The 22295-nt window shown below is 36.6% G+C and overlaps 1 protein-coding gene across 1 annotated transcript; it reads right to left on the bottom strand.

Annotated features, from left to right (window-relative positions):
- Nucleotides 1-2658: 2658 nt before the first annotated feature.
- On the bottom strand, nucleotides 2659-20914 carry LOC102408718 (keratin, type I cytoskeletal 39-like). Its single transcript, XM_044932488.2, is given in 3 exon segments — nucleotides 2659-4296; nucleotides 19568-19655; nucleotides 20796-20914. Coding segments are annotated over 3 exon segments (1845 nt in total).
- Nucleotides 20915-22295: the final 1381 nt, after the last annotated feature.

Here is a 22295-nt window from a genome sequence, read left to right as displayed (position 1 = left end):
CTACTTCTGACATTTTTTCACCTTGGATTCCACTGTCATCTCTCCTAAATGAACCAGTCTTGATCATCTAAACAAATTATACTTAATTATTCAATTGAAAAACTTGTATTAGTGTCATAAGCTGAATTCTCTTCCCCTGAATTTATATTTTCAAGTCCTGACCTCCAGTACCTCAGAACATGACTGTATTTAGAGATAAGGTCTTTAAAGAGGTAGGCAAGTTAAAATGAGGCTGTTTTTGTGGGCCCTAACCTATCCTGACTGGTGTCTTTATAAGAAGAGGAGATTACAACACAGAGAGACACACCAGGGGCACATATGCACAGAGGGAAGATCAGGTGAGGACAGGGAGAGAACTCAGAAAAAAGTAAGACCTGCCTATATATTGATCATGGACCATCTACCTTCCAGGACTCTGAAAACATATATTTTTTTTTTTTTCTTGTTTAAGCCACCTAGTCAGTGGTATGTTGTTATGGCAGCCCTTGCAAACGAATACAAATAGTGAACATTAACCTTAACATTTTGCAATGCTGGCTAATACTTTAAGCATTTTACTTGTCAATGCTCACATGAAAAGTAGTTTTTCAATCACATAGCTCATTTGTCTTCTGAGGATACCATAAGAAAGTACTTTTTTCACAAGAGTCACAATAATTAAATATTATTGATACCTCAAGGTCCAGCGACATGGAGACAAAGGACCAGTGCACAGTTCACGTTTGATCATGTACTTTGAGTTTCCTCCAGTTAAATATTATAAAAATGTGCATTTGCAACATGAGTAGTGGTATTGCTAGTTTATTCCTTTTGTACATCCTGAATTTATATTTCAAAATTTGATTATATCAATCAGTAAAAAAAAAAAGAAATATTTAAAAAATCTCTCTCTCTATCTCTCTCTCTATATATACATAGTTTTATTTTAATAATTGCATAGCAAACAGAAACCCTGCCCCTACACATAAAAAGAGTTTGTTTCCTCATTTGAACAATTTGTTTTCTGTTTTGTTTACTAACTCTTTAAAATATCACAATAAGATAGGAACTGCTGCTAAGTCACTTCAGTCGTGTCCGACTCTGTGCGACCCCATAGACGGCAGCCCATCAGGCTCCCCGGTCCCTAGGATTCTCAAGGCAAGAACACTGGAGAGGGTTGCCATTTCCTTCTCCAATGCATGAAAGTGAAAAGTGAAAGTGAAGTCTCTCAGTCCTGTCCGACTCTTAGCGATCCCATGGACTGCAGCCTACCAGGCCCCTCCGTCCATGGGATTTTCCAGGCGAGAGTACTGGAGTGGGTTGCCATTGCCTTCTCCAAAGATAGGAACTAGAGGAATTAATTTCTAATAAAACAAAATTAACTTTACTGTTAAAATCCACCAGAATTCCTTCATTTGGCAATTCATTCATTTTTTCAAAAAGACTCAGCAATTATTAGGTACTAAGCATTGTGTTTAACACTGGAGCTAAAATTTTGAACCAGGCAGAAATGGCCCATAATCACCTAGAGTGAAAACCATATTGACTGAAAATAGTATGTAATTTCCTTTCTGACACTAACAATTAAAAAAAGCTTTGAAATAGTGCCATTATTTAGTAGTCATTTATATCTAATGGTTATCTAATATATACATATACTTTAGAAAACCAAATAATAATTTAACCTGTTATTATGAGTTAATAGGAAAGATTGCAAAATTTGGAACAAAGACATTTCTTAGTTTACAGCCTAGTTTTGCTGGGCCATAGTTTTATTATTTTGGGAAAATTATTTGAACCATGCAGACCTGTTTCCTTATGTATAAACCTTCATTATTAATTTTGATTTTGAGACTTAAGGCCAGAGATCATAATAAATACATGGTGGGCATGTGATAATTGATTATACCTTTATTTGATATTAAAATTAATAATATTAGGTTTAATCAAATAAAAATTATGTAAGGATCCAAGTCAGAATTACTTTCAAAGCATCTTAGGTTCCAGATCAAGCTGCTTGTTTTTTGAGGGTCTGGCTTCTAACCATTGTGAATGTCTCTTAGGAAATATATAAACTTTGTAAGAAATAAACAAAAAAAATCAATGTTATTCACCAGAATTAAACACAGTATCTGACATGGTGATATGATTCTAATTTGATTTCCAACTGTTTCATTCTAATAAGGTTCAGATATAATGTTTATTTGTGAGGTATTGTATAAATTCACTAAAGAGAATAATGTGTTGTTTTAGCTTTTTCTTTCTTCCTCACGTTATGCCTAAGAAACATTTTTTTTTTATTCTTGCACTCTGTGTGTGTGTGTGTGTGTGTGAGTGTATGTGTATATGTATGCATTTGTTTGTGTGTGCTTAAAGTATCCTGCTCTTCTGATTCTATTACTCTAGGACTAGATTTTATTTTGTAAGTTTTGATATTCCATAGAAATAAGAGACTGTTTTATTTTATTTATTTATTTATTTTTTCCAGAGAAATGTCATTTATTGTCGTGTTGGTGGCAATGACTTAGGGAAGGAGCAGAATAAAAAATCTTATATCTAGCAATGGGGACTCAATGTAGTAGCAAGAAACTAAGTACCTCAAGGGACTGGGGGGTTCTGGCAGAAACAAGGATTGGCCTCTCTTTCATGAATCAGAGTCATTTTTATCACCTTGGGATGTCAGGCTTTGGCAGTTCTGGTGATGAAGCAAGGCTGCACGTGCTTGTGAGAAGAAATGACTTTCCCATCCTTGATCTCCTCAGTGATGGTGCAGATTTTAACCAGAATTCTGGGCAGGATGCTGCAGGACTCATGTATCCCACAGGTGCCTAAGGATGATGTGTGAACTGGGGCTGTGCATTCCATGGTCCTGGCCTTGCTGGATATGCAAGCAGAAGGCTCATGCTTGATGGCACACAAGTGACAGGGAAGCTTGCCATCTGAGCTCTCCAGAAGGCTGTGGTATGTGGCAATCTCACACTCCAGCTGTGACTTGACATCTAGCAGAATCTCATATTCTTGGTTCTGTCTTTCCTGGGCCCCCCGGATCTCTGCCAGTTGAGCCTCTAGGTTATTGATCAGACACTGGATCTGGGCCAGCAAGACTGCGTAGCGGGCTTCCGTTTCTGTCAGGGCACATTCCTGGGAGTCTCTCATGCGGTGCTGGGTGTGCAGTTCAATCTCCAGAGCATTCATGGTGCGTCTCAGTTCAATGATCTCCTTCTGGTAGCACTGCTGTTGTTGAGTGCTGGTCACCACCTGCTGGTTCAGCTCCTCCATCTGTGTGTTGAACCACTCTTCTACATCTTTGTGGTTTGTCTCCATGATCAACTCATACTGACATCTCATTTCTCATAGAACCCGGTTTAGGTCAACAGAAGGGGCACTGGTCACTTCAATGTTGAGTCTGTCCCCAAGCTGGCTCTGTAAGGAACTGATTTCCTGTTCATGGTCGTTTTTGAGGCAAAGGAGCTCCTCTTTCAGAGACTGGACTTGTGCCTCCAGGTCAGCCTTGCCCAGCGTCAGTGCATTCAGGATCTGCTGTAGGCCATTGGCATCTTCCTCCACTAGCTGGCGTAGGGACACCTCAGCTTCATATTTGGCTCTCAAGTCATCAGCAGTCAGTTTGGTGTTGTCAATTTGTGAAACCAGTCTGGAATTCTCAGCCTTGGTACACAAGATCTTTTGCTGGAGCTCCTCAATGGTTGCATAGTAGGACAGGTAGTCAGGACATATGACCGGGAGTTCTTTGTTACATTCTTCCTGGATTTTGCACTCCAGTGTGGCGTTCTCTCCTTCCAGCATTCGTACCTTTTCCAGGTAGTTAGTAAGGCGATTGTTCAAGATTTTCATGGTCTCTTTCTCATTCCTGTTGATGCCACCATCACACCAGCCACAATCATCCAGAAAGGGACAGGTGTTGAAGTTGTTGATTAAGCAGAGGGGTGTGAGAGAAAAGCAAGGAGTGGGTTCGTAGTCCTGGGACTGGATAGTTCTCAGAACATGGCCGGTTGGTTGACAGCTATTGGCTTTAAGACCACCATGCTGGCAGCTGGTGTTAGGAAGGATGGTTGTTAAATCTGTAATCCCAGAACAGCTTTGGCAAGGTGTTGTGGAAGACATAGTTGTTGTACAGCCCTTGGTATCCAGAGTGTGTGCCCAGCTTTGGTTGATTTCAAAGTCTGTGGTCTCCAGGATCCAAAGCTCAAGGCAACCACGACTGAGTCTAAATTCCAAGCCTTTTGGCTTTTTCCTCTTTGAAGTACTTATATAGCCTTTGCTGTAGGTGGTTTCACAGTAGGCAGGAAGTTTTCCATTCTAATGTTTATATATCAAATCCCACAGGAACATCTCATTAGTCTGCTTTTTACTTGCCTGAGAAGGGCTACTTGTCTCATAAAAAATGTTTATTTAGGCTGTTACTAAGTTATTACCCATCACAACTACTACTTATCATTAGATTCAGAGCTTCACCTTATATCTTCAAAAGGATCTGTCATCATGATTCTAACAGCATCCATTATTAAGCAAGGTGAGTATGTTAAGTTCATTAAGTCCTTGTTGACCTCTTCCCATGGCATTAAGCTTGATCAGGAATGAGTCCATCCTTCTTTTCCTTTCTTCTCTAAAAAGGGGAAACTATTGATATCTAATAATTAATATGCAAAAGCTTCTGCCACTTCACATTTAGAGAAGCAGGTCTAATTTTAAGTTCCTTCCGGCAGTTAGTTTCATTATTTTAGTGAGTTTTGGCATAGACTCTGATTGGTTAAAAAAGGCTTATGTTCATCACTTGAAATTTTAGTTTTGTTTAGGTATTGGGAATCATAAAGAACATATTCAGCAATAAAACCCTCATCAATTGATTTAATCTATAAGAAAAATAAGTCTTACTTTGAAATGCTTTTTAATATATTTTTGTTTAGGAATCGGAGGGAAAGGTCACTGTTAATAGAGAGTTTTAATCAATTGTGACAAATCTGTAAACTAAAGTGATGGTTCAGTATAAGATTATGAAAATTCCTAAAAAGGACTCAATGAAAATATTTGAAATTTTTAATTTAAGATAAATGGTATTAAATAAATTGTGGCTCTAATAGTCATCCTATATAAAATTATGCTGTGATCACTGAGCTTTCCTCAACCTCCTCTGGAAAGTGATATCAACATCAATGACACATTAAAAAAGGAAAGATACACCACTGGTACTTGATGAGTTAATGTGATAATAACTGTAATTATGCTATCCATTTAAAAGTATTTAGAAAAAAGAGTGAAAACATGCAGAAACCTAACACTTTTATATGAGGCTCCCAAGCTGTCTTTAAGCAGACTGGCTGTAGCTTAGTGATCACAGGAAGCCCCTTTATCATATGACTTTAGGAACATGCACATGTAACTATACTCTTGGAAAGTTGTATCTGAATTTAAGTTTTAAAACACAAATGAAATTGGTACTAATTAAATGGTACTAAATATAATTAATTTTACAAAATTAGGTACAAAATATTTTTAGAGTAATTTGTGCTTGTCTAATTTAGGACTATGTTTATAATTATTTTTGCATAGTTTCTTGAACATTCTTGTCTTTCCTATCTTCCAAATCATGTTTTACTTGTTCCTGTTTTGGATTTTCATATTACCTTTACTCATTTTAGTGACTCTAATTCTTTTAAAAATAAAAGTTACATACCCATTACTAACAACAAAAAGATTTGGACTTTCCATAAAACATAAATGGACCCCATAGATCAAGAATCCCAATTTTTAAAACCTTTAATAAACTTAGAAAATGATAGCCCAGTTGTCTTAATATATTCCATATTCTACAATATACTTTTTGAGACTGCTAATTATTATATACCATATGCATATATATATATATATGTATATATATAGTATAGACTATAGATTCTGCTTTTTATCTGCTTTCAGTGCTGTTAAAATACAATATTTTTCACCCATAGTAATTTAACTGCATGTTTTTTACTTGATTTTTTACTATGATTTTTTTTAATTGAGCTTCATTACTATGTCTGCCATCAAAGTCCATCCAAAAACATAACTCTGCCAGATTCAAATGGATATAATTATTTTCCTGGGAAAAAAAAATGAGCCTGGAATATGTCCACTTTGCTTCAGGTTGAACTACTCCAATGTTTTACAATTTTAAAGTGCTCCGTGGCTATTCTTTGGCATGTCAGAAGTTTTTTAACTTGTTCATCAGTGTATGCTGCTGTGAGTTGGTTCTGGTATGTGAAGCACTTTAAAGAAAGGCAAAGTTTAAATTCTACAGAATAAGTAAAAGAATACTATAGAAGAAAGTATGCCTTACTGTTATCTATGAATTTTACTTTAATATTAACTTTACTTATAAATATTTGTTTATACTGTGAATTTAACAACATATGACTCGATAATGACCTTTATAAGTATACAAAGATGTGTTAAGAACATGAACTGAACATTTTAAGACTGTTTGACCAATGCGAAATTATACTTGGTAAAAGAAATTTAATTTTCTGGCCAATAAAACTTGAAATAAAGTATTTTAAACATAAAAACATCCTTATATTTGACCCTTAAATGGGCAGAAAGAGACCAAAACCACAATTAATGTAAGGTCTCAATTTATGAATAAATTCAGAAATTTCTAGAAAAGCAAGTGTTTTTCACAAGAAAAATAATAGTTGCAGAGTAACTTGGTCTTATTTTCCTATTATTTGTACAAGGAAACAAACTATGAAAGACTGTTGATAAGCAACGTCCTACTTAATCTGAAATAGGGTTTTGTTTCCTAATATTTGCTTATTTACTTACTCTATAGAATTTAGGTAATTGTATCGCTGTAGTCACTATCTGCAGTGATTCTGGAGTGCAAGAAAATAAAGTCTGTCACTGTTTCCATTGTTTCCCCATCTATTTGCCATGAAGTGATGAGACCAGTTGGCATCATCTTAGTTTTTTAAATGTTGAGCTTTAAGTCAGCTTTTTAACTCTCTTCTTTCACCTTCACCAAGAGGCCCCTTAGTTCCTCTTCGCTTTCTGCCATAAGGATGGTGTTATCTGCATATCTGAGCTTATTGATATTTCTCCTGGCAATCTTGATTCCAGCTTATGTTTCATCCATCCTGGCATTTTGCATGATGTACTCTGCATATAAGTTAATAAGCAGGATGAAAATATACAGCTTTTATATACTCCTTTCCCAATTTTGAACTAGTCTGTTGTTCCATGTTCAGTTCTTACTACTGCTTCTTGATCTGAATACAGGTTTCTCAGGAGGCAGGTATGGGAATATTATACAGGTCTGATACTCCCATCTCTCTAAGAGTTTTTCACCGTTTGTTGTGATCCACAAAGGCTTTTGTATAGTCAGTGAAACAGAAGATGTTTTTCTGGAATTCCCTTGATTTTTCTATGATTCAATGGATGTTGGCAATTTGATCTCTGTCCCTCTGTCTTTTTTAATCCAGACTGTACATCTGGAATTTCATAGTTCACATACTCTTAGAGCCTAGCTTGTAGGATTTTGAGCATTACTTTGCTAGCATGTTAAAAAAGTGCAATTGTGCAGTAGTGTGATCATTCTTTGGCATTGCTCTGCTTTGAGATTGGAATGAAAACTGACCTTTTTGAGTCCTGTGGCCACTGCTGAGTTTTCCAAATTTGCTGGCATGTTGAGTGCAGCACTTTCACAGCATCATCTTTTAGGATTTGAAATAGCTCAACTGGAATTCTATAACCTCCACTAGCTTTGTTTGTAGTGATGTTTCCTATATCAGGCTTTAGGTGAGTGATCACACCATTGTGATTACCTGGGTCATTAAGATCTTTTTTGTATAGTTCTTCTGAGTATTCTTGCCACCTCTTCTTAATATCTTCTGCTTCTGTTAGGTCCATACCATTTCTGTTATTTACTGTGCCAATCTTTGCATGAAATTTTCCCTTGGTGTCTCTAATTTTCTCGAAGAGATCTCTTGTCTTTCCCATTCTATTGTTTTCCTCTATTTCTTTACATTGTTCACTTAGGAAGGCTTTCTTATCTCTCCTTGCTATTCTTTGGAATTCTGTATTCAGATGTGTATGTCTTTCCTTTTCTGCTTTGCCTTTTGCTTTCTCTTCTTTTCCATTTGTTCGTAAGGCCTCCTCAGACAACCCTTTTGCCTTTTTGCCTTTCTTTTTCTTGGGGATGATCTTGATCACTGCCTCCAGTACAGCGTTTTGAACCCTTTTTACATAGTACTTCAGGTAACTCCACTAGACTAATCCCATGAATATATTTGTCACTTCCACTTTACAATCGTTAGAGGATTCTTTTAGATCATACCTGAATGGCCTCGTGTTTTTTTTGTTTGTTTGTTTTGTTTTGGTTTTTTTTAGGTTTTTTAGTTTAAGTCTGATTTTAGCAATAAGGAGTTCATGATCTGAGCCAAAGTCAGCTCCCAGTCTTGTTTTTGCTGACTGTAAAAAGCTTCTCCATTTTTGGTTGCAAAAAATATAATCAATCTGAAATTTGGTGTTGACTATCTGGTGATGTCCATGTGTAGAGTCGTCTCTTGTTTTGTTGGAAGAGGGTGTTTCCTATGACCAATGTGTTCTCTTGGCAAAACTCTGTTAGCCTTTGCCCTGCTTAATTTTGTAGTCAAAGACCAAATTTGCCTGTTACTACAGGTATCTCTTGACTTCCTACTTTTGCATTCCAGTTCTCTATGATGAAAAGGACATTTTCATCATACCCTTTTGGGGGGTATTAGTTCTAGAAGTTCTTGTAGGTGTTTACAGAACCATTGAACTTCAGTTTCTTCTGCATTAGTGATTGGGGCACAGAATTGGATTACTGTGAAACTGAATAGTTTGCCTTGGAAACAAACTGAAAGCATTGTCATTTTACAGGCTGCACACAAGAACCACATTTCCAAGTCTTATGTTGACTATGAGGGCTACTCCATTTCTTCTAAGGGATTCTTGCCTACGGAAGTAGGTATAATGGTCACCTGAATTTAATTCACTCATTCCCATCCATTTTAGTTTACTGATTCCTAAAATGTTGATGTTTACTTTTGCCATCTCCTGTTTGATCACTTCCAATTTACATTGATTCGTGGACCTAACATTCTAGGTTCCTATGAAATAGTGTTCTTTACAGCATTGGACTTAACTTTTACCACAACTGGGCATTGGAAGTTGATCTCTTTGTCATTGTTTTTGAATTATCCATATTGCATAATTCAATTTATATAAAATTCTAGGAAATACAAATTAATCTCTTCTTCAAAAGCAGATCAATGGTTATTTTAGGCATAGGGTATAGTAGAGATGGTCTACAAAGTAGAGAAGCATTCTATATGTCAATCTTTTGTCAAGGATTTTAGTGGCCATTTGTCAAACTGAAATAATTACTGAGCATAAAATATACTTTGTTGAACTTTATTTCAAAAAAATTTGTAACCCCAAATAATTTTTTTTAATTAATTTATTTTTAAATTTAAATTTATTTATTTTAATTAGAGGCTAATTACTTTATTGTATTGGTTTTGCCATACATCAACATGAATCCACCATGGGTGTACATGTGTTCCCAATCCTGAACACCCCTCCCACCTCCCTCCCCATACCATTCCTCTGGGTCATCCCAGTGCACCAGCCCCAAGCATCCTCTATCCTGCATCGAACCTGGACTGGCGATTCATTTCATATATGATATTATACATGTTTCAATGCCATTCTCCCAAATCATCCCCCCCACCTCTCCCACAGAGTCCAGAAGACTGTTTTATACATCTGTGTCTCTTCTGCTGTCTCGCTTACAGGGTTATCATTACCATCTTTCTAAATTCCATATATATGCATTAGTATACTGTATTGGTGTTTTTCTTTCTGGCTTAATTCACTCTGTATAATTGGCTCCAGTTTCATCCAACTCATTAGAACTGATTCAAATGTATTATTTTTAATGGCTGAGTAATACTCCATTGTGTATATGTACCACTGCTTTCTTATCCATTCATCTGCTGATGGACATCTAGGTTGCTTCCATGTCCTGCCTATTATAAACAGTGCTGCGATGAACATTGGGGTACACGTGTCTCTTTCAATTCTGATTTCCTCGGTGTGTATGCCCAGCAGTGGGATCGCTGGGTTGTATGGCAGTTCTATTTCCAGTTTTTTAAGGAATCTCCACATTGTTCTCCATAGTGGCTGTACTAGTTTGCATTCCCACCAACAGTGAAAGAGGGTTCCCTTTTCTCCACATCCTCTCCAGCATTTATTGCTTGTAGACTTTTGGATCGCAGCCATTCTGACTGGTGTGAAATGGTACCTCCTTGTGGTTTTGATTTGCATTTATCTGATAATGAGTGATGTTGAGCATCTTTTCATGTGTTTGTTAGCCATCTGTATGTCTTCTTTGGAGAAATGTCTATTTAGTTCTTTGGCCCATTTTTTGATTGGGTTGTTTATTTTTCTGGAATTGAGCTGCAGGAGTTGCTTGTATATTTTTGAGATTAGTTGTTTGTCAGTTTATTCATTTGCTATTATTTTATCCCATTCTGAAGACTGTCTTTTCACTTTGCTTATAGTTTCTTTTGTTGTGCAGAAGCTTTTAATTTTAATTAGGTCCTATTTGTTTATTTTTGCTTTTATTTCCAAATAAATAATTTTAAAATAAATCCATTTACCTTAAGCTTTAATAATGAAAACACATGGAAAGTTATGTACATCATTACTCTTGAGGAAAAGCAAATAAAAATATGAAATGCAAATATTCACCTGTTAGAAGGTCAAAAACACATACTTTTATACACAAAATGTCATTTGTCAAAGAAAGTGTGTTTATTTGGGACTAGCAGAGGAATTTCTATTCAGGACATGCAAATAGCAAGCTACAGGTGTGTCTGTTGTGGATTTGGCTGTAATTATGTGCAGAAAATGTAAAGAGGGAAAGAGTTAAATGAGAGTTGGATGAAATAAAAATCAAATGGAGAACAGCTTTGAAAATTCCCCAAGTAGACAAAACCAGTCTTGTTTCATAAACAAAATGCAATTCAGCTTATTGTCTGAGACCAACCTGATTGGGTAGTTTCTAGTTCATGCCTCGTAACCATATACAAAGTTTCTCAAGACTGATAGAAGATAATCCCTGGCCAAATTCCTGTCATTCAAGAAAGTTCCAATGTTATCAAATTTATATGAAGCAAGCATTTATGAGAAATCATTCTCTTTGTCATTGTTGTTCCCCTCCCCCCCCAAGGGTACATATGTGAGACCTTCCATTTTATATTCTCTGGTTCCATTCCTTCACATTTTCCCCCTTTTGTTCAAGATCTTTCACAAAAATCATGCTGAGAAATTATCATTCAGGTGTTGTTAATTTTTTCTGCTATACACTTTTTTATAGATGGATTGCATTGTATGTCCCTTGGATCCGAAGAGGGTTGTCCTCAGGTCTCTTTCCTATGAAGCTGAGGAGGCTCATGCTCAGGTGTCTTGTCCCACAGATAAAGAAAATGATAAGGAGTGCTACTGCTTCATTTGAGCGAGAGGATTGGTGAAAGAATCTCAGTTATGTCCCTCTGTGGTGGATGATTTAGTTTTCATCATCAGTTGAGTTTCAAGAAAAGACTTTGAAAGAAAAAGAAGTTTGTTTCGTACATGTATTTTTGAGGAAGATATATGTATACTATTACAAAACAGTAGAAATAAACTGGAGACCAGAAACTCAATGACAGTTATTGATTGAAATATGCTTCTTAACCAGTTTCCCCAACTGTTTATGTTTGTTGTTAAGTCACTCAGTCGTGTCCAACTCTTTGAGACCCCATGGACTGCAGCATGCCAGGCTTCCCTGTCCTTCATCATCTCCTAGAGCTTGGTCAAACTCACGTCTGTTGAGTCGGTGGTGCCATACGTCCCAAGGTTCAGGAGCTTGGACAACTTCTGCTTGGTAATGTCCTATGTTATTTTTAGTTCTTGTGTTAAGTTATTTTCCCTGACCTATTGACATAAAAATAACTTTCTTCACTAGGACACAAGTTCCCCTTGCTGAGAAGTGAGGAGGTTTAGAGTTTTGAATTTTTTTCAGCACTACTTTTGGATACTTATTTTATTTGGGTTTCTTGATATTTCAAAGCTTGGACAGAAGCACTGAAAGTGGTAGACATAACTATGAAAAGACTGTGAATCAGTTTTTCAAATTCTGCTATCCCAACCCAAAGAAAAAGTTTTTGGTGATTGCAACCCTGAGCCCTTTCTATCCACTATAGTGTTTTTTGTAGTCACTTCTCCAAACTATAAGCTTCCCCACTCTTATGTCATTTGTAAAGCTGGTATGATAAAAAAAAAACAAAATTAGGTATATAAGCAGTGGAAGGAAGAGTTTTTCTCATTTTGGCATCAGGAGTAAGGACAGTGATCTTATAATATACCTTCCAATTAAGGCAAGAATAGAATATACATTTTTCCACATGAAAAGAAATACCCGATGTTTTTTTAAGGATAGACATAATTCTGTCCTTTTGCTTAGATTTCCTTTCTTTGAATGAAAGATGATATCTTGTGGTTATATGAATGTACACACACATACACACACACACACACTTACTATACAGAACACATGGTAATCTGGTCCATTCACATTATGGGAATGTTTGTTCGAGCACCTTAAATTTCTACAGATCTGAAGTAACAAGTTAACTGATCTAGTATAAATAAGATTTTCATGGAGGTCTGGAACATCTTGAGGTGAGAAGAAAGTTGAATTAAGTTTTAACCATCTGCCAGATTTTTGGCCAATTTCAACAACATGCCATTGAGTGGGAGCATGTCAGCTTCTCTTTTAACAGTACTGTTACTGTTTTCATTTCCATTATAGAGATACATTAAGGGAGAAGATGATATAAGCTTGTGTATATTCCAGTAGGGAGTGAATTCATGTTCACAAGGTTATATGGAATAGCAAAGTTACAAATATTCACTGGGAGATACACTATGGTTTTGTCATGCTCATCATTGTTTATGAAACCAAGAAAAATTTGAGATAAGAGTTCAGGCCTGAGTTGACGGTACCCAATGGAAACCAATAATATCTGGTGCCAATCTTCTACAAGAGAGGAGACTAGTGATTTCAAAGCTACCAAAGGAAAATCTTACATCTTTCCTACTTATATTTTGCCATCTTTCTAAATATAGTATCTAGGCCACCAGTCCTGATTAGTCATGATTATTGTTAGCTCTGGCATAAATATGTTGTTGCTGTTTTGTTGCTCAGCCATGTCTGACTTTGTGACCCCATGGACTGCAGCATGCCAGACTTCCCTGTCTTTCACTGTCTCTCAGAGTCTGCTCAAACTCATGTCCAGTGAGTTGATGATGCCATCGAATCATGGCATAAATATAACAATCAGTAAGTTTAACAGAATCAGAGAATTTTTGTAAGGTGGGTATACAAGCTAAATCTGAAGAAAAGGGCAGTAGGAAAATCAGGGAAAGAACAAGCAAAGGCATGAATGACATGATTTAACATGATACACAGTGGGGATAAAAAAAAAATTTATAAAGGTCTGGTTCATATATCTTAGGTAAGCTATCCTCTTTAGATGCCATCTACTTTAGTCCTTAAAATTTTTTAGCCTTAGGTCACCAGTTAATACATATATCTCTACAGATTTGGGGGATTTATTTAGATGTGACACATGAATCCTTGAAGTTTGGCTGAATCATGGTTGTTTACTATCATGTGCAGTAGGGTTCTTTCCAGCAAGATTAAAGATATCTTTTTGGAAATGTCTCTTCTGATAGATGAGATCTCTGGGCTGTAAGGTGTGATGTTTGACATCTGTTTCCTGAAAGAGCACAGTGGAAAGCCTGCTCTATCAAAATGTTTATGGGCTTGATTATGCCTTTCCAAAATTGAAGGATATCTTTCTTTATTAGCTATGGGTCAAAAGAAATTGGGACTAAGTGCATCAATTGTCCTGTAATTATTTTAAAAGATATAAGTTTTTGCATCCTGGAGGGAATAGATTTAAAATTTGGAAGAACCAAGAATAATACTCTTGGCCACGGTGTTCAGAGGGTTTCAATTCATTCAGCTGAGTCTTAATAATTAGATTTTTATGTTTGAGCAATGCTGAAGACTAAACATGATAAGTACAATAAAGGTGCTGCAGAAATGGCCAGACCACACAGACTCATCAAAACATCTGACCAGTAAAGTGGATTCCCCAATCACTATGAAGTTCAAGGGAGTTCCCCAAGTGAAAATAATCTTTTCTAATGATATCTGAGCTACAGAAGAAGCAGTCACATGTTTTCATGAAAAACTTCAGTCCAATGTGAAAATATGCAAACCATTATAAAAACGTTCATGAGTTGGAGTGATTGTATGAAATCCATTCAGGTGGTTCATTGGATAAATGAAAATATACAGAGATAGTTTGGATAGTTTTTCCAGCATTTAGAACAGATGGAACAAGCAGGGTAAATGCTTTCTGCAGCCTTGTCAAAGGTTCCCTACCAATACTGATTCATGAATAGTATTTTATCAGCAGCCAAGTGACAAGGTAGTGGGCTTCCTGGTAGCTCAGTTAGTAAAGAATCTGCTGCCAAGCAGGAGACACAAGAGATGCAGGTTCAATCCCTGGATTGGGAAGATGCCCTGGAGAAGGAAATAACAACCCACTCCAGTATTTTTGCCTGGGAAATCCCATGGAAAGAGGAGCCTGAGGTCCCTGAGATCACAAAAGAGTCAGACATGGTTTAGTGACTAACCAACAATTACAAAGTGACAAGGTAAGCACTTTTTGCAGTCTTGTCAATGTTTCTCTACTAATATTGATTCATGAATATTATCATTTTATCAAGTACCAACTAATTTAATTTGGGTATGGTAGTAATAGAAATTTTAAATTTCCTAAAAGGACTGGCTTATTTGGGGGTCACAACTAGAGTTTCTTTTCTTCATGATACCAGTAGCCTTTAAATCTTCAATTTTGTTTTTCTTCTTCACGGGCCATTTTTTGTATTTTCCTGGATAATGCACTTTAGGCTGTCACCAGCAAAAGTAGTCTTCTGGACTGTGGCAGACATTTTGTCCGTGGATCCCATAAGAGCGGCATTTTTTGAAGAAATAATCAATGAGGTGATTTCCTTTGTCTTCCAGAGAGTTGAACTTAGAATGCCCAGGGATTTTAATAATAGCCAAAGCTGCTGGCCAGAGTATAGCATCTTAAGTTTTGAACATAACTACCATTTTAAATTTTGTCTCTACTGGAAGTAAAAAAATCTGGTTTCTGTAACATTCCAAAATCATGGGGTACTCTAAAGGCATGATAGCTATCAGTATTTGTGATTGCAGTTTTACCTTCTGGTAGATTACATGCTTGAATATCATTTAGAATATCATTCAACTTGTTGGGCTAAAGTGGCCAAAAGTAGGGGTACAGCCTTAAGGACCTCAAAAGGAGTTGTTATTGAATATCCAGTGCAATATTTGCCATTTTCATTTTTCAAGTAAGAGCCATTAGTAAACCATGAACAGTCAACATTTGTCAAGGAGGTTTATTTTAAGTTATTACATGGGGCTGATAGGTGATTCATTCAAGTTAGATAGATATAGGAGGGTTTGTTCATGGAAGAAGGAAAAAGAGTAACTGGATTGTTACAATGAATGAGAGTGATATGTAGGTTGGTTAGTGAAAGAATTTCATAAAGTAAGAGAGCTTGCTGAAAAATGTTGGGAATGAAATGAATTCAAGAAAACCTTGACAGCATGAGGTACAAAAATGGTCAGAGGATCCTGTGACCATTTCTTCAGTGGCCTTTACCAGAAGGGAGTGGCAAGGATAGCCCCAAAGCATGAGGGGTGACACTGGGTCATGGGATCTAGTTGTTGACTGTTATAACCTAGAGATTGTGGTAGCCCCCATGTTTTTGAGTAAGTACTCTGAGGGTATTATCCTCTTTTTCCTAAACAAAAAGCAAACAGGGGAGTTTATAGTTCATAAGCTGCTGCTGCTGCTGCTAAGTCACTTCAGTCATGTCTGACTCTGTGAGACCCCACAGATGGCAGCCCACCAGGCTCTTCTGTCCCTGGGATTCTCCAGGCAAGAAGACTGGAGTGGGTTGCCATTTCCTTCTCCAATGCATGCATGCATGCATGCATGCTAAATCAATTCAGTCATGTCCAACTCTGTGTGACCCCATGGACAGCAGCCCACCAGGCTCCTCTGTCCACGGGATTCTCTAGGCAAGAATACTGGAGTGGATTACCATTTCCTTCTCCATAGTTCATATATCTGAGGGCAAAATTATTTATAAAGGTTTCCTTCAAGATTTTAAAGGCTAGATCATCTTGGTTTTTTGAGAGAATGGGAGTTTAGTGGTTTTTATTAAGACAAGCAAAGCCTGGACCATGAAAGATAAGTTTGAAATCAATTGTGATACTAAGCAGCTACTACAAGAATACCTTATAATTGAAGTTTAGTTTTAGGTTTGGGGAAATACAAGATGCCAGGAAGGCTTTTGGGATCTATCTAGGTGTAACCCTTGTTCTGAGATAAAATATCTTAAATATTGGACTTGGTTTTGAACAATATGCAATTTTTCCTTTGAGAACTTGTTTTCCTTAGTGGCTAAGAGCTGTAACAGATGAAATCTGCCTTCTTGTGAGGATTAGGTTTGACAAGGAGAGCACAGAAGTAAACCGTCTATATATTGTTGAATGGTAGAGCCTCCAGAAGATTTTGTATCATCAAAATCAGCTTTTAAATTTTGTGAGAAGAAGGACTTTTGGAAGAACTATGGGCCATTTCTGTTCAGGTATATTGTTGTCCTTCTAAGGTAAAAGCAAGAATATATTGGCCAGCCTCATCAACCAGAATACTAAACAATGTATTGAATAAATTGATCATGATGAAAAACTTGCTTTCAGTAGGGATTAATGCTAATAATGTATGGGGATTAGGAACAACAATATAATGAGGAATGACAATGTTATTCATTGCTTAGAGATCCTGAATAAATCTTTATCCTCAATCATTAGGTTTTCTTATAGGTAAAATAGGGGGTATTACAAGGACAAGACTGAGCGACTGAACTGAACTGAACAAAGACTACTGCAAGGAATAATAAGTTCCTGTGCTTTATAGTCTTTTATGGTACGTCTTGGACTTCCCAGGTGCACAGTGGTAAAGAACCTGCCTGCCAATGCAGGAGATGCAAGAGATGCGGGTTCGATCCCCTGGGTTGGGAAGATCCTCTGGAGAAGGAAATGGCAACGCACTCCAGTATTCTTGCCTGAACAATTTCATGGTTAGAGGAGCCTGGCAGGTTATAGTCCGTTGAGTCACAAAGAGTAGGAAACAACTGAGCACGCACACACACATGATAAATCTTATGCTCTGTAAAGTTAAACTCTTTATTTATAGGGTATTGATTAATTCTTGAGAGAGATTTGGAGGGATTCGTTTGGATCTGAACCAAGAGAGGGACAATATGTATTCTGTCTATGTCTGTGGAAGATGTTGGTCATAGACTAAGGGACACTAAATAATGAAGATGTGTCTGAAATTTGTCCTTCTATGGTTTGTAAGAGCTATAGGAGAAGTGGATAACAGAGGATGAGATAGTTGAATGGCACCACCAATTCAATGGACACGAACTTGGGCAAACTCCAGGAGATGGTGAAAGACAGGGAGGCCTGGCGTGCTTCATTCCATGGGTTTCAAAGAGTCAGACACAACTTAGAGACTGAACAACATGGTTCATAAAGTATTGATCATATGAAAGAGTAAAAGTTTGGATTCTCTTGGGCATTAGACTTAAGGGACTTAAAACTTGACTTACAATCTCTTGAATTTATTTTTCATTCAAGAGAAAGAAATGTCAGCATGAAATTTTTCTAGGAAATCTCATCCTAATAAGTGAAAAGGGGCTACAATACTGAGGAGAAATAAGTGTTTATCTTATAAAGGTCCCAAGGAAAATGGATATAGGTTGAGAAAGAGACATATTGTGATTAATTTGAACTCCTCACTATTTGAAGGGACTGTTTATTTGTAGTGGTGTTGTGAACTGATAGAGTAGCTCCTGTGTCAATTGGTATGTAAGGGATTTATATCAGATCTGGGGAATAGTTTCCTCCATCCTGTTATATGGTACAATGGGAAATAATCCCTTTGCTCCTTTGGAGTCCCATCACTAGAATGACCTTGACCCTTGGCTTTTGGAAAGCTGTAACTGTTGACTTTGAAAAAACTCTCTTCCAGTGGCTAGTTTTTATTTTTTAACAATAATGACAAAATAGTTTAGGGAGAGTTTGTTTGAAAACTATAATTGTCTAGCTTTTTTAAAAAAATCAACTGCAGTCTCTCTTTCAAAGGTCAGTTTTTTTTTTTTTGTTTTTTTTTTTTTTTACAATAAGACAAAATAGGTTAGGAACAGTTTCCTTGGGAGATTCCATCTGTTGAAAACTTTTAGCCATGCCCCCTTTTTTTGGAATCATCTTCCATGGCATGTGCTAACTGATTAGCTATGTTGACAAGGTCAAGGTGAATATTATTCTTCATTCTCTTTCAGTTATCTTGACTAACAGAGAAAAATCTCTGTTTTAACTATAAACATTGAAGTAAAGGCCGCATTGATAGAGTCAATGTATATAGAGAGTCTATATTTTCTTTAAAAACAATTTTGGGTCTGCTGTAGTAATCATGAATAGATTCAATAGGCTTTTGAATTGTGGGCACAAAATTCAATGGGTACATGCATTAATTTTGTCCCCATGTGCTAGCTTTCAGAAATTCCTCAGGATGGCAAGATGTAGCCTTTGGGTTATGACAGGAGCTTGGTCATATAAAAGAGCTATTTGTTGGCTGACTTGAAAATCCAAAGGTTTTTTTGAGACTTTCCCAATGAGCAGTTTTCATCCAATGCTGGGCTTAACCTTCTCCAATAAGCATGTGGATTAACTGATAAAGATCAAAGATTCAGTTTGAATTACAATATTGAATTATTTGGCATATCTTTGAGGATCCTTTGAAAAAGGAAAAAGATCCTTTGAAAGAAAATCTATGACCAACCTAGACAGCATATTAAAAAACAGACATTACTTTGCCAATAAAGGTCTGTCTAGTCAAAGTTATGATTTTTCCAGTAGTCATGTATGGATGTGAGAGTTGGATTATAAAGCAAGCTGAGCACTGAAGAACTGATGCTTTTGAACTGTGGTGTTGGAAAAGACTCTTGAGAATCCCTTGGACTGCAAGAAGATCCAACCAATAAATTCCAAAGGAAATCAGTCCTGAATATTCATTGGAAGGACTGATGCTGAAGCTGAAACTCCAAAACTTTGGCCACACAATGTGAAGAACTGTCTCATTGGAAAAGAGCCTGATGCTGGGAAAGATTGAAGGCAGGAGGAGAAGGAAACAACAGAGAATGAGATGGTTGGATGACATCACCAACTGGATGGACATGAGTTTGAGCAAGCTCCGGGAGTTGGTGATGGACAGGGAAACCTGGCGTGCTGCAGTCCATGGGGTCGCAAAGAGTTGGACACTAGTGAACAACTGAACTGAGGATCCTCAATTACCTTGGGAAAATAGTTTACTATAGACCCAAGTTCAACTTTGGTCCATGGAACAAAATTAATTAATGGTTTAGCAGGGTCCTCAGAATACCTAAATTTAAAAGGGAAAGTTTTAATAGGCTCAGTTGTTAAAGTTTAGGAACTAGAGAAGAAAGAGAGTTTAGATAAAGAAAGAGGGTTTGAAGCGGGCAAAGTTGAATACAGAAGAGGTCAAGTAACCAGGTTACAGGAAACCCTGGCTCCTGTCACCAAAGAAGAGGCCTCAGCTGCCTGGTTTATCTCCTTTATTTCCTTAAGCTATCTTAGAAATGCTATTTTACAAAGAGGTAATTTTAACACATTACTGACCAGAGACATATTAATATGCCTTTTGTTACCTGAACATTATCGACTGAAAACCTTTTAATATTCACTCACATAAAAAATTGCTGACCACAGGCATTAGTTTCTGCAAAAATCCCCTGGTCAATAATGTGTTAAAATGCTGAACTAGGTACCAATTAAAATAGTTATCCCACTCAGATTGTTTAGTTTTTATTGCCTTAGTCTTCTAATTTAGTCTGAAGAAAAATATGTTTCAGCAGATTGAAAGTTTCTCATAATGGCCATTGGAGTTCTACGTTATCTTTAGGAGGACTGGATCATCTAGTCAAAAGTGCACATAAGGATGGACCATAATCTTTTAACATAAAATTAGCCAGGATCCCTGAATAAATGTCACTATTATGGCATTGAGATGACTGGCATCTCATATCTCCGAGGTTTTTCTGACAGCAAAAGCAAAATTCCTAAATCCCTAAATAGTCTGATGGATGTGCTTTCAGGGTTGGGAGTTTTGTTTCACAGTGTGTCTTTGATGGGATTCCCTCTCTTTTCTCCTGGAAGACAGCCTTTGCCCTATCGTCTGACCCATGACCAGTTGTCCCTTGTTTCATGTAAACTGTCTTGCAGTTGACAGATGACCTAATGTCAGTCTGGTTTGTCTGTGATCAATTTATCCTCTCACATAAGTCTTTGCTTTAGAGACTAAAGTCTCTAAAGGGAGGTGGCAAGTACTCTAACACCATTTATTTGTTGAACGCATGCCCACCTATAGAATTTTTAATTTTTGCTCTCATTCGTTCCAAAGAAATTACACCAAAATTCTAGCATGTTTCCAATAAGAAAACAAAGTGCTCACTGAAAAGGATAAAACTTTTAAACAGATCCTTAATGCAGTCAGAAAACTCACCCAAATGGAGGGAGGCCAGAGTCTGAGAGGAGAATCACCAAACCAAAACTAGACAATGGCACAGATGCAATAAGCTCCAGGGCTTTCATGGGGGTACTGCACACAATTTCAAGGGTCATATCCCTTGGGGGTCATCTCCTTTGAATCCCACTTCCAATGCAAAAAAAAATATCTACCTAAATAAAAAGATAAAATGAAGCAAACTCAATATTGTCAAAAATTGTCTCATTTGGGAGTAGCAGAAGAATTGCAATTCAGGATACACAAACTGTAGCAAGCTTCAGAGAAGTCTGTTGACGATTTGGGATAGGCTGTATTTATGGACAGGGAAGGTAAAGAAGTGAGAGCTTAGAGTCAATTTAAAAAACAAAGGAAGATTAACTTTGAAAATTTCTGAGGAGACAAAACCAGACCAGTCCCATAACAAAGCTCAATTCAGTTTATTTTACAAGACCAACTTATCCAGAGTGACTTATTCATGCCTCTGGAAAACATAAGCAAAATTTCCCAAGATTCCTTGATCAATTTCCTATCATTTAAGAGCATCCCAATACTATCAGTTTTCTGTAAATTAGGTATTTATGGGAAATCCATCTCTCAGTCCTCAAGTTTTGTTTCCCTGAGGGCATATGTATAAGATTTTCTATTTTCTATTCTCCGCTTCCATTTTAGACTGAAATTCTTTCACAGAGCATATGTAGGATTTGGGGGATATAAAAATGGAGAATAATTTTGGAAGATTATTAAAGCTTCTTTTTAAGAACAATTGGATAAATGAGTCAAATTAGAACACACCATAAAAAAATGTTTTTAAGTTCATATTTTTTCCTGTGGTATTGTTTTGACATTGTTGCAAAAGGGTGGAAAATATTCTCTGAAGTTTTTTAAATGGAGATTTTTAGTCAGTAAAGATATTTTAATTGCAATCACATAAAAAAAAGAATATAGACAAAATGACCTTACCATGCATTCCAGCTTTATGCTTCTTTATGGCTATAGAATAAATATGTTTTGACTATTATTTCTTTACAAATAGCAAGTGGGAGTATGAGTATTGACATTCCATGCATAGTAATCAAGATAATATCTATTTTTATGAGAGTACAGTTCTTAATTAAGGTTAGTCCAAGTGGGTCACCTTAGTAAAATAATGAAAAGTCAAAGTGTCAATATTCAAGGTTGCACTGCCTTATAAATAGTTTATTATTGCTTCCTACTCTCTATATTACTAGGACGGCTATCTTTATATGATAACATTTTAATTTTATTCTCATTTTCAAGTGAATTTTTGTTGTTGTTGCTCAACTCTAACCCTTCTAAAAATATCTAATTATTTAATGGGTATTCAGAATAACATTGGATTTTATCAAGGAAGGAAAAACAGTGGACAAGACAAAAAATACATATGAGTTTCCAGTATCTCCCAAGTTCTGATTTTTTCTTCATAGACAATATCAAACTGGACATATTCTCTTAGAGTAGATGAATTTCTTCATAAGT

Source organism: Bubalus bubalis, chromosome 19 (genome assembly GCF_019923935.1).
Source record: "Bubalus bubalis isolate 160015118507 breed Murrah chromosome 19, NDDB_SH_1, whole genome shotgun sequence".
Lineage (NCBI taxonomy): Eukaryota > Metazoa > Chordata > Mammalia > Artiodactyla > Bovidae > Bubalus > Bubalus bubalis.
Note: the sequence above shows the minus strand (reverse complement) of the source record. Positions and strands in the feature narration are given on the sequence as shown.